At 46.8% G+C, this 12,138-nt stretch overlaps 1 protein-coding gene across 6 annotated transcripts in view; it reads left to right on the top strand.

Annotated features, from left to right (window-relative positions):
• Positions 1 to 12,138, top strand: part of CAMSAP3 (calmodulin regulated spectrin associated protein family member 3) — a 61,761-nt gene that overhangs the window by 27,235 nt on the left and 22,388 nt on the right. For 3 of the 6 annotated variants that reach the window (XM_042451173.1, XM_042451168.1, XM_042451167.1), the window contains exons 3-9: positions 3,669 to 3,803; positions 6,794 to 6,892; positions 7,572 to 7,604; positions 8,566 to 8,613; positions 10,268 to 10,406; positions 10,544 to 10,683; positions 11,280 to 11,373. In XM_042451173.1, coding sequence (XP_042307107.1) covers positions 3,669 to 3,803; positions 6,794 to 6,892; positions 7,572 to 7,604; positions 8,566 to 8,613; positions 10,268 to 10,406; positions 10,544 to 10,683; positions 11,280 to 11,373 — 688 coding nt within the window. The remainder of the gene's footprint in view (positions 1 to 3,668; positions 3,804 to 6,793; positions 6,893 to 7,571; positions 7,605 to 8,565; positions 8,614 to 10,267; positions 10,407 to 10,543; positions 10,684 to 11,279; positions 11,374 to 12,138) is intronic. The other 3 variants (XM_042451169.1, XM_042451170.1, XM_042451172.1) reach the window with 3 other exon arrangements.

The raw sequence follows: 12,138 nt of genomic DNA, 5'->3' as shown, positions 1-12,138 counted from the left end.
CCCTGGTTTCCAGAATTGTAGTCCAATGTTCAAACCACTATACAACATTTTCCTAAAGAGACTTCTATATATATATTACTTAACTTAATTTCCAATTGGATATGAACAGTTATTTATGACATAATATTAACAACTCTTCAGCCTGCATCTTGAGGTGCCTTAAGAGAGACTATCTCAGGGTTTTCCTTCATGAGCCCTGGTGGCGCAGTGGTTAAATGCCTGTACTGTAGCCATTCACTCAAAGCCACAAGGTTGCGAGTTCAAGACCAGCAAAAGGGCCCAAGCTCGACTCAGGCTTGCATCCTTCCGAGGTCGTTGAAATGAGTACCCAGACTGTTGGGGGCAAATTAGCTTACAGTACTTGCTAAATAGCTTACTTGCTGTTCACCGCTATGATCTTTGGAATAGCGGTATATAAATAAAATAAAAATAAAAAACAAATTGCTTGGCATGTCCCTACATTCTCTTTATCTTCTCCCTTAGAGAAATATAAACTCCTCATTAGCAACCTTGCAGTCTCTGTTCATAGCCAAATTGACACCTTCTTTTTTTGCTGCTGCAGTTCCTTCTGTGGTGTGGAAGTTCAGGCTGCCAGAAAAGCCTGGGTGTGGTGCAGAAGTACCTAGAGTCTTGAATCAGGAGTGCCTAGAGGTTTCCTTGCTGGCCTTTTGTCCTTGCTTACAAGGCTCCGTTTCTGTTCCAGTGCTCACTGAACCCACTTGCTCTTGTCTAGTGCTTCCTACTGCACTGATGCTGTGTAATGTTAAAATAAGGATATTGATCTCTCCTTGCCCCCTAACCTCCAGTATATAAGGCTAGAACTGAGAGAGTGAAATGGCACCACTATGTTTGTAGCCAGTTTTTCAAGTTTTCCTTGATAGTTGTAAATTTTATTCATTCTAGCTATAAGTCATAACAAAATGTGAGTTCTAGGACGTAGGTCAAGGGTTGTTTTTATCCCAGGTTTTACAAGTGTGGACTGCTCAGGGGTTTCAGCAGAACTTCTTAAGATGGGCTACCTTATACAGCCAGCACAATGAACCAATAAAACAGTTTTCTTGAATAGTTCCCTGGTATATTCTACATGTAAAAAACCAAGCATCTGGAGGAGAGGAATTCAGCCTATTTTTTATTTGTTTCACCTTACTCCCAACCAGTAAAGTCCAGACTGGCTGAAATTTAGTACTGCACAGTTCTGGTTGAACTGGCCCTTAAGATGAATATGGGATGCAGTAGGGCTCTGCAGAGAGAGATAAAAAGAATACACTTCAATTTGGGAAATCCATGATGTTCTTATTAGTAACATTAAGATGCCAAGTGACACCTTCCTGCAGCCATTCAGGCCTTGATCTTATTTTTATTTAAAATTTCACCATTTATGCTGGCTCCCCCCCTCCCCAATTTATTTATTCTTTTCTACAAACATATGGCGCTGTTCTTCCTGATTTATTGGCTTTGATTGTGATTTTATGGACATACCTCCCAGTTAACAGGCAGAGAATAGCTTTTCTGGTAACTGGTGGAGATGCCTGTGCCGAGCCCATCTTCAACCTGGTGTCCTTCAGGTACAAATCTCAAAATTTCCAAACATCAGACATGTTGTTTGGAACTGATGAGAGCTGAAGTCAGAAATTTCTGAAGGATACCATATTGCAGGAGGCTGGATTAAAAATAGTCTCATTTAAGATTGACCAGATTATAGGTACTCTTGAATCTCATGGTAGAATATGGGCACCAAACAGAGTTTAGAAATTATATTATCATGAGAGGAAAATACTCTTCTTAATACTCTTCTGAGGGAGAGTATAGGCTGGCTCAGCTCCATCAGGGCCAGCCTGAAGATAGAGAGCCCTCCCTCCAGTCCATCTGCCTTGGTCCAGGCCTCAGAGGGAGAGAAGAATGCTGGACCTCCCCCCCACCATTCCCATTCTCCTTTGTGTCGTGGGTGGTGGGTTGTTGGTTTTGTGGGGTGTTTTGGTGTTGTGTTTGTTTTTTTTGTGTGTTTGGGTTTGGTTGGTGTGTTTTTTTTGGTGTTGTTGTGTGTTGGTTTTGTGTTGTTTGTTGTTTTTGGTTGTGTTGGTGTGGGGGGGGGTGTTTGGTGGGGTTTTTTTTGTTTTTGGAGTGGGTTGGTGGTTGGGGTGGTTTTTTTTGGTGTGTGTGTGTGTTTTTCACCCACCCCCACACCCCGCCACACACCCCCCCCAACAACAACAAACCAACCCACCACCCAACACACCCAACCAAACCCCCCCCCCACCACAGACCCCAAACCCAACCCAAACCAAACACACCCAAAACACCACACCCACACCCCCCACCACCCAACAAACACACACCCCCACACCAACCACCCACCACCCCCACACCAACAAAAACAAAACAACACCCCCCCCAACAACCACCAACCCCACACACCCCCACACCAAACCCCACCCCCCCCCCAACCCAACCCCCCACCCCCCCCAACCCCCCACCAACACCCACACCCAAAAAACACACCCACACACCACCCCCAACACCCACAAACCACAAACCACCCCCCAAACCCCCCCAAACACACCCCCCAAAAACCCCCACCCCCCAACAAAACCCCCCCACCAACACCAACCCAACCAAACTTGGTTTGGTTGTGGTGTGGTTTGGTGATTTTGAGATGGTAAGCCTGAGTTGTAAACCACTCGGATTCCCAGTGATTGGACGGCATATAAATATTATTATTATTATTATTATTATTATTATTATTATTATTATTATTATTATTATTTTCCTCCTCCCAGCTACTGTATGGTACTTGCATGTCCTTGGCAGAGGCTATTATGTCAAGGTATTTCCCAGATATAATTGGCTTGTAGGCTATCCTATTAGGTCGGCCCAGGAGCTGAAGAGGCTTTTGCTCTTGGATGAGTCATTTGTGGGTCTGTCTAGGTATTTTGTCTCTGGCTCTGAGAGAGCTTTTATGCAGAATTGGGAGGGGTGCAGGGGACAGCCAGACTGCATACATTATGGTGAATTTGGGTAATAAAAATTGCTCTATATTGGCAACAAGAGCCAGTTGCCTATGATGCTCATCCAGGTTCATCTTAACAGTATTAAAAGCTTAAGTCCACTAATCCAGTTCTCCTGTGGTGTAAGACTGGGTTACAGTGGGACTGAGCTTGCTTGGTCATGAAAAAGGAGGGTTTTGATCTGAACATGAGTATATCTTGACAAGGCTTTAGTCCTTGAGGGTTTTATGTCTTCCTTCCTTGCCAAGCTGCCTCCAGGGACAATTGTATTGATCATTCTTGTTATTTACCATCACTCAGGACCAGGTCCATGTAGCATATGCTTTTGAGCTCTGCCTTATCTGAGGAAGTAGGATATGCCAAAGTGTGGCTAGCTGTGTAACACATTAATCACATAGCATTGTGTAGTTGTATTACTCTGAATTTAGGAGAGCAATAAGAAAGGCAAAATTCAACTTGGAAATCCTTATGAGTTGAAGGATTAAATGTGTTTCACTTGCCCCAATATTATTAGGAGACAGATCTCCTTTTCATTGTCTTTTCCGTGTTGTTGATGATATCAAGTTTGTGTGACTGCATTTGGTGAACAAGTCATTTCTTGTGAATACTGCAGCTTGTTTAAGTTACTTCACTCCATCTCTTTTTCCCCTACCACATTTCCAGGCTGCACACTTGGCACTGATTGACTCATTGATGACAGCTTATGCGGTGGAAGCCACCAGCTCCTTGAGTGTTGCACCAGGGACTGATCCAGTTGCCATCTCCTGGGACCAGAAACTTCTCCACTGGATAGATGTGGTAATGTATTGATTTGCTTTATCATACATTGAACCCTGATGGGTTAAATATATTCTGAGCCCTTCAGGTATTGATGAGAATGCTATAGTGATGAAAGCACTGTAAGTCACCTTGAGATACCAGAATAGTTACAGGTATAAATATGAAAATTCTGTTAGCCAGTTTGAATATGATCTCACAATAGTGGAGTAACAAACATCTTTTAAATAAAAATAAAGTAGGGGCTGGTTTTAAAATTCTATTTTGGGTTGGGAATAAGAGGACATTGGGTGTTGAAGCCTTGGTAAATAGATGAAACACCAATCTTACCAAGGCTATCGACATAATTGTTCCCAAACGTCCTTTCCAACCCACTTCAAATCGGAAATCCTGGTACACCAGAGAGTTGAAGAACATGAAGCTGGTGGGACAATGACTAGAGTGTGATTGGCGGAGAACTGGACTTTTATCCGACAGAACTCGTCATAAGAATTTTCTTTATTCTTATAGAGAGGCAGTAAAAGTAATGAGGAGATCCTCCTCATCTGCTCGTATTGCATCTGCAAAGTCTCGTCCGGCAGAGCTGTTTAGGGTAGTGAGGGAACTAACGGTGATGCCATCTACCCAGAACCTTCTACTTAACCCAACAACAGCCTGCTGTGATGCATTTAACAACTACTTTGCAGATTAAAATCTCTCAAATAAGAGCCCACTTGGATGCCAATGTTGGAGCAAAACTGACTGATGAAGTGTCCAGTGAATCCGTTTATGAGATTAGACTGGATCATTTTGAACTTTTGAGTACTGATGATGTAGACAAGATCCTTGGAAAGATGGGGAAGATGACATGCCCTCTTGATCCTTGCCCAGCATGGCTCACTTTCCAGGGGGTTGATGCCTTGATGGCACTTCTTAGACGTGTCATAACAACAACAACAACAACAACAACAATGTTTATTTATATTCCGCTTTTCCAAATTAGATCAAAGCGGTGTACAACAAGAAGTACAATACAAAGTCAAAATAAAACATAACAGGCCTCTCTCCCCCTCAAGATGGTGGTCGGAAGGAGGGCTTTTTCTTTTTTCAGGCAGGCAGTTGGAGCTAGCCTGCCTCTCTTCCCCCAAGATGGTGGCTGAAGGGAGGGCTTTTCTTCTTACAGGCAGGCAGTTGGAGATAGCCTGCCTCTCTCCCCCCAAGATGGTGGCTGAAGTGCATCCCTTGGGGAAGGTTATGTACCATCTTTTCTAAAGGAAGCAATCTTTAGACCGCTCTTGAAAAAACCTTCTCTTGACCCCCTGGACATGGAAAATTACAGGCCTGTTTCCCACCTGCCATTTTTGGGCAAGTTGATCGAGAGGGCTGTTGCTCTTCAGATCCAAGTGGTCTTGGATGAAGCCAATTATCTAGATCCATTTCAAACTGGCTTCAGGAAGGGATATGGGGTAGAGACTGCCATGGTCGCCTTAACTGGTGACCTTCGTCTAGCCATCAACAGAGGGAGTGTGACCCTGCTGGTGCTTCTAGACCTCTCAGTGGCATTCAACACAGTAGACCACAACATCCTCTTGGAATGCCCAAGAGAGTTAGGAATCGGAGATACTGCATTGCAGTGGTTCTGTTCCTTCCTCTCGGGCAGGTTCCAGAGGGTGGTGCTCGATGACAGTTGCTCCTCAAAAATAGAACTTAATTGTGGCATCCCTTAGGGCATCATCCTGTCCCCGATGCTATTTAACATTTATATGAAGCCGCTGGGAGAAATAATCTGTAGACATGGGGCGGGGTGTTATCAGTACGCTGATGACACCCAAATATATTTCTCCATGTCTCAGGCATCGGCAATGACGACAGATGCCATTTCTCCCCTCAATCAGTGTCTTGAGGCAGTAATGGATTGGATGAGGGAAAACAAGCTCAAGCTGAATCCAGACAAAACAGAAGTACTCACAGTCAGGGCCCCAAACCAGCTATCGGGTTGCAACCTCCAGTCCTAGAGGGGTTCACACTTTCCTCAAAGGACTATGTTCGCAGTCTGGAGGGGCTTCTTGATTTATCACTTCATATGAGAAAGCAGGTGAATGTGACGGTCAAGAGCGCCTGTTATCAGCTTCAGCTGCTACGCCAGCTGCGCCCTTTCCTGGAACCGGGGGATCTCAAAACTGTAGTACATGCACTGGTAACTTTAAGACTTGATTTTTGCAATGCACTCTACATGGGGTTACCTTTGTGCCTAGTCCGAAAACTTCAACTGGTACAGAATATGTCAGCCAGGTTGATCGCTGGAACATCCAGGAGTGACCATCTAACACCAATACTAAAGTCACTCCACTGGTTGCCTATTAGTTTTCGGGCACAGTACAAGGTGTTGGTTATTACCTTTAAAGCCCTACATGGCTTGGGCCCAACTTATCTAAGGGATCTCCTACTTCCATATAATCTGCCCTGTACACTCAGGTCCTCTGGGAAGAATTTATTGCAACCTATTAAAACCAGACTGACTGTGACTTCCCAGAGGACCATATCTGCAACTACTCCCAGCCTGTGGAACGACCTGCCGGATGAGATCCGTCAAATCACCAACTTAGACAGCTTCAAGAAAGCTGTCAAGACAGATCTTTTCCGGCAGGCTTTTCCAAAATAAACTACTCGGCCATGTGGTGATTCCCCCACATATGTGTGATGACTCTGCCCTGTTATTGGTTTTTCATAGTTATGTAATTTTAAATCTTATATTGTTTAATCTTTTTAAAGGAGGGGGGATACTTCGTGTATATGGATGTACTATTTAACTGTTGTAAGCCACTTTGATTGTTTTAACGAAATGCGGGGTATAAATAAACGTTTTATTTATTATTTATTTATATGAAGATACATATGGAGAAGGAGGAAAGAAAGCTTCTTGTTTTGTGGGTGGAAAGAGGAGAAGGGAAGGGGGGTCTCCAGGAATTTGTGGGGCCCAGATAGGTGTTAATATTGCCTGTTTACCACTATTCATGGTTGCCTCCTTTCAGATCATCCACAAGATACAGCAAAGTGCCGAACAAGAAAGTTCTCAGCGGTCTGCTCCTGGTACAGATGGCCAGAGCCAGGCTTCCAGTAGTGGTCCCAAGGTGTGTGTGTGTGTCTTGCTACAAGTGCTTCCTTCTGAGTGAAGTGGGGTGGGGAATGGGGGTGGAGTTTGGAAAGACTAATATTTGGGAGGGTTAGAGTTGTAGGTGGTTTACAGGACTTGCCTCATTAGTCAAAATGCAATGAGGCCATGAGAAAAGGGTGCTTTTCTCACACTGGCTTTGTTCTGTGTGTGAGACGCATCTTTTTTCTTCAACTCAGGCCTTAGAAGATGTTGCTTTCTCCCTTTAATCATGCAGTCTCAAGGTTAGGGGTTCACCACTACCACCACCACTTGTAAAACTGCTATGCCACCCTCACCTTCTTGTGAGGTGGCTTTTGTCTGTTCTCTCCCTGCTGTGCCCCTGGGATGGTCCATTTGTTTGCCTGGGTAACCAGTGAGCATTTGTTTGTCCTCAAAGCTGTTCTGTGGGGCTGGCTCTGCTAGGCTGGAACTGTTGAATGATTGGGGGTGGGGGTGGGGTGGGGTGGGATGGCTACCTGGGAAAGCCATCCCATTGCCTTTTCTGATGGGCAAGATGGCCTCTTCACAGCCAAGCTGCCTTTCTGGCTGCCTGAGCTGTAAGTGCTTTATAGTCAAGGTGTGCTATGTGACAGAGCTGTCTTTTTCTGCATCTCTTTCCTCTTCTCCCCATGGCCTTTCTCCTTCCTCTGCTTCAGTGTCCCACAAGGTGGTACTGGAAACTGGTTCCTGTAAGTGGGTGGCTTTACTTATTATCTCCTTGCTGCCTCGGCTCCTGTGCTGCATGCCAGGGGGACCCAGAGCAAAGGATGCTGGGGGTTTAGAATCATGGGGCAGAGGTGCTTGCATGGTGCATTGAGGGACTCCCCTTGAGGAGCAGGTTGGGTGATAGTTTTTCTGCTCCCTGATGGATGGACACTGAATATCTACCCCAGAACTGGGTGAGGGTAAAGGGGGCACCTGTCCTGGGGAGTAGGAGTGTTCCTGTATGGGACACCAGCTGCTGGGATGCTGGTATATCCCAGCATCCTTTGTTCTCATCTCCCTTCCCTCCACAATCTGTACCTGCTTTGGTCTCTCTTAGCTTCACGACTCTTCATATGGCGACGGTTGAGGGGCAGGTTACTAATTGTGTGGGGTGGTGAGGGTTAATGTATCTCTCTCCCACCTAGATAAGAGGATCACACATTTGCCTTGGGGCCTGATGAATAGGTTGCCTTGGGAGATCTATGGGATGCCCCGCTTGTCCTTTGGAGGGGTTAAGAGACAGCCAGAGCAGGGCAGCTCATGCCTGGAGCTGCCAAGTAGGAACAGCATGCTAGTTTACATGACATGTCGTTATTCCCCCCCCCCCCCCCCTGTGTTGCCTTCCGCCCCCTTCCCCTATGCTTGCTGCCCTGCAGTACCTGGTGCAGTCAAGGATGTGACCAAAAGGTCTGGATAGGGTCCGGTGTGTTAGTGCTTAGGACTGTGGGGGTGCTCCAGAAGGAATTGGATCACTCGCGAGTCCAAGTGCATGCTGGGAAGCAGTCAAGTAGTCAGGATGGGAGGCCGAAGCAAGGTCCCTCAGTGCCCTTTTTATTGTTGTGACCCCTTTTCCCCCAGTCTTGCAAGGCAGCACCCCATCCCTCCTTTCTCCCCCCTTGCGGGTGCATTGATCAGGCTCTCTCTTTTCTTTGCTATTGCATCCAGCATGCCATCGCTTTTTGTTTGAAGGAGTCGGGGAATAAGCCTCCTGTGGTAACGTATCCCGTCGGCGCGTGCACTCGCCTGCCCGCCTGCCCACCTGCACCACCTTGCCATCCACTTGGGTTGCTGTTCTAGAACTTCCAGCTGTTCCTGCTGCAATGGGCCTGACTTCTGCTCACCCACTGTCAGACCTCTTGGGGCTTCAAGTGGGGAGGTCCCCCCCCTTCTGACCCCCCCCCCCCGGCCTTTTTCCATGTTCACAGTACCTAGCAGTGTGAGAGACCTACTGCTTGGACATAGCTTTGGAGAGTTAACCTCATGCAATTCCTGTGACCCTGGAGGTGTCTGGACTCATTTCATTGCCTACCCAGACACCCCAGAAATCACAGGTTGCATTTCCCCTTTTTGTTAGGCACCCTGTTTCTCAGGACTGTGTTTGTTTGGGCTTCTGTCTGCTTCTCTTTTCAGAATTTTAAGTTATGTCCATGTTTCCCTTTCTGAACAGGTGGATATGGGCACCAGGACAGACAGATTAATGCACACTCACATGCAAAATGCTCTTCTGTGTTGGCAGTGGATACATTTTGGTCTTTACAGCTCTCTTTTCTTTGTTGGGGACTATCCACATTTCCTTCTCAGCTAGGAGATACCTGAACAATGGGGCAGGGTTGGGGGAGAAGGGCTGGGTGGAGTAGGTAGGGTCACATTATGATATCCAGTGCTTGCTGTGTATGGCAAACTTGTTTGTGCCCTCCCTCCAGCTCATTGCAGCAGGAATGGAGGTGTCCCATTTGCCTCCTCTTATTTTTCTTCTTCTTCTTTTGCTGGCCTGCTGGTTGTTGGGGTGTGTGTGTGTGTGTGTGTGTTTGTATGCACCTTCTCCTTTCCCCCCTGTGCCCTCCCTGTATGCTGTCTATGCACGGCCTGCCCTGCTCTGTGTGTGTCTCTCCAATGTGGGGGCTGCCTTTGTTGTCTTGTCTGCTGTGTCCTGGGGTGAGGACAAGCATGTCTGGAGGGGAAATGATAAGATTTAATTGTTGTCAAGTGATGTGGGGAAAGTGATGGATAGTGCCTTTGCCCTCTTTCCTTTCAGGGCAGATTCTGTCCATTTAACACCCTTCCCCTTCCACCAAAGCCATTGTGGTGTCCTTGCCTATTGGGCTTGGTGTAGGGCCAGGGCCTCCATTGAAACAGTGGTGGGGAAGGGGCCCATGCTCTTTTTGGGGTCACCCAGGGGCACTGTAGAAAGGAGAGTATCTCCTTTTTTTGTTCCTGCAATGGCTGCTTCCTTCACCTCCTTCCTGCTTTCCTTCTCAGCTGCTTCTCAATGGGCTCCTGATGAAGCTCTGGCTTGCCTCCTTCCTCCTTGCTTTCCATCCTTATTCCCCTCCCAGCATGCACTTTGCATTTGGTATCAGGGTGGGAGAGGGAAGGAGGGACCACATTGGGTGTGCACATTGGTTTCCTTATTTGTTTGAGGTGGGTCCTAGTCCCAGCTGGTCCTTGACTCTGTCGGGTATCCATTCTCAGGAAGTGTTTGATGGCTACTATATAGTAAGGTTGGGAGGAGAATGGCTAAGGTCAGAGGAGCTTAGGTTGTAGAACCATGAGTGAGGGCTGGTCTATTTTTAAAATGGCCCCTGTGTGTGGGGTTTGCTCCTGCCATTGTTGTATTGATTTCTTCCTGCCCTTCTGTTCTGCTCAGATCCGCTATCGGAAAGACAAAGCCCTGCCCAAACAGACCCCCTGTTTCTCTGCCATTGCGGGTATGAAGGACCTGGCCAGCGGGGGTGCCATTGCTGCCACCATCCACTACTACTGCCCCCAGCTCATACGCCTTGAGGGTGAGTCATCTTGGAGCAGCTGAGTGTGCATTGGGGGAAGTAGAATGACCATTTAGAGGTTTCTATTATTACGGGTGGGTCTGCCTCCCTTTCTGATCACCACAAACAGCCACTGTGCCCTTCTCCCTTCCTGGCAGATGTATGCCTGAAGGAGACAATGTCTGTGGCAGACAGCCTCTACAACCTGCAGCTAATCCAAGGCTTTTCTTCAGACTACTTGGGTGGCACCTGTTTTCTCTCCTTGGAGGACTTGCTCTACATGCCACCTGCTCTGAAGGTGAGTTCTGTAACTGGAGAAGGATAGCCGTAGAGACTGGCTTTGGCCAGAGGGGCTCTGCTACTGGAGAGGAACCTTGATGCCTGGCTTGCAGTGAAGGGAATGGCCTGGATTCAGGCAAGAGCATCCACCTGGAACCAGAAATACTTCAAGCCTTGCTGAAAGTCTGTCCTCTGCCCCATTCCACTGCTCATGTGGAGCAAGTGAGGATTAGCACTTGGTGCCAGTGCCCAGCCTGTCTTGGCCCTAACGAGCTTTGGCTGGTGCCTCTAGCCACACTAATTAGAGCCTGAGACAATGGTTCCTTCTGTGGTGGGTGGTGGAGTGACGCTGGCAAGCCAGGGAGGGGGACCAGGGGGAATGGTTTAGGCATTAGGAAGGAGCTCTTATCCTGTGCACTAGCTGCAGGGTGGGAGAGACCTGATTCAGGGTTATGCGGATGGTGGAGGAGGACCCTCTAAGCAGCAGGGAGAGAGGAGGGCCATTTCTGGCCCAGGGAAAGGCATTTTTCAGGACGTGAGTCTCTCAGTTCTCTCAGGGGAAAGAAAATTTCTCTCCCCAGAGTGGCAACCTAACAAACTCTTCTGCTTCCCCAGATAAATGTGGGGGTGTTTCTGGCAGAGTTGTTCCTGTGCTTTGAGGTACTTAAGCCAGAATTTGTGTGCCCAAAGGAGCTGCCCAGACTTCAAGGTAAGAAGCTGACGCATGTTACCCTTCAGCCTAGCCATGGTATTGGGTAGCTTGAAGAGGAGATACCTCAGGATGAGAGAATGGTGGTCTGTTGCTAGGGATGGAAGCAGTCATGTTCTTACTGTCTTTGCAATACAGCAGGGAAGAAGTCATGTTAATGCAGTATTTGAGCACAGGCTTAGCTATGTTGTGCACTATAATTTCCCATAAGTGCACTTAGATTTTAATACTAAGTGGACAGGATGCATCTTTTTTTTTTTGGTATGATTCTGAATATGAAAATTTGGATTTTTGAAGCATTTAGAGTACTGGAGAGGAAAAAAAACATGGCAGGGAAAGCAAGGGTAAACATCCTAGGGAGATAATTGAAAGTGTGCAACCATCTTAACCGAAGCCAGATTTTGTTGTTGTTTGAGACATCATTACTAGCTGCATGTATGGCAGAGTGTTGGCAATGTGGAGGTTCTAGCTCCTGCTCTTAAAAAAAAAAAGTAAGCAAATATTCTTAAAATCTAAGTTTCTCAGGCATGGGTGGGAAAAGAATGCCAAACTTGCACAAGACATCAGATCCAATTTGTCTAGATTTCTGGACTTGCTGATCAGAAATCACTCTCGCTAACAAGAAGATGGGTAGCGGGATATTTTGTTGCAGAAACCAAATGCAATATGTCAGGTGGCAAAGTGAATGGACCAAAAATACCTATTTTAATCTGACTAAATTGACCAAATGTTTCTGCAACTTACTTCACTTTTATCTGTGGATTC

This window comes from Sceloporus undulatus, chromosome 2 (genome assembly GCF_019175285.1).
Source record: "Sceloporus undulatus isolate JIND9_A2432 ecotype Alabama chromosome 2, SceUnd_v1.1, whole genome shotgun sequence".
NCBI classification, from domain to species: Eukaryota; Metazoa; Chordata; class Lepidosauria; order Squamata; family Phrynosomatidae; genus Sceloporus; species Sceloporus undulatus.
This window is presented reverse-complemented; position numbering and strand designations above follow the sequence as displayed.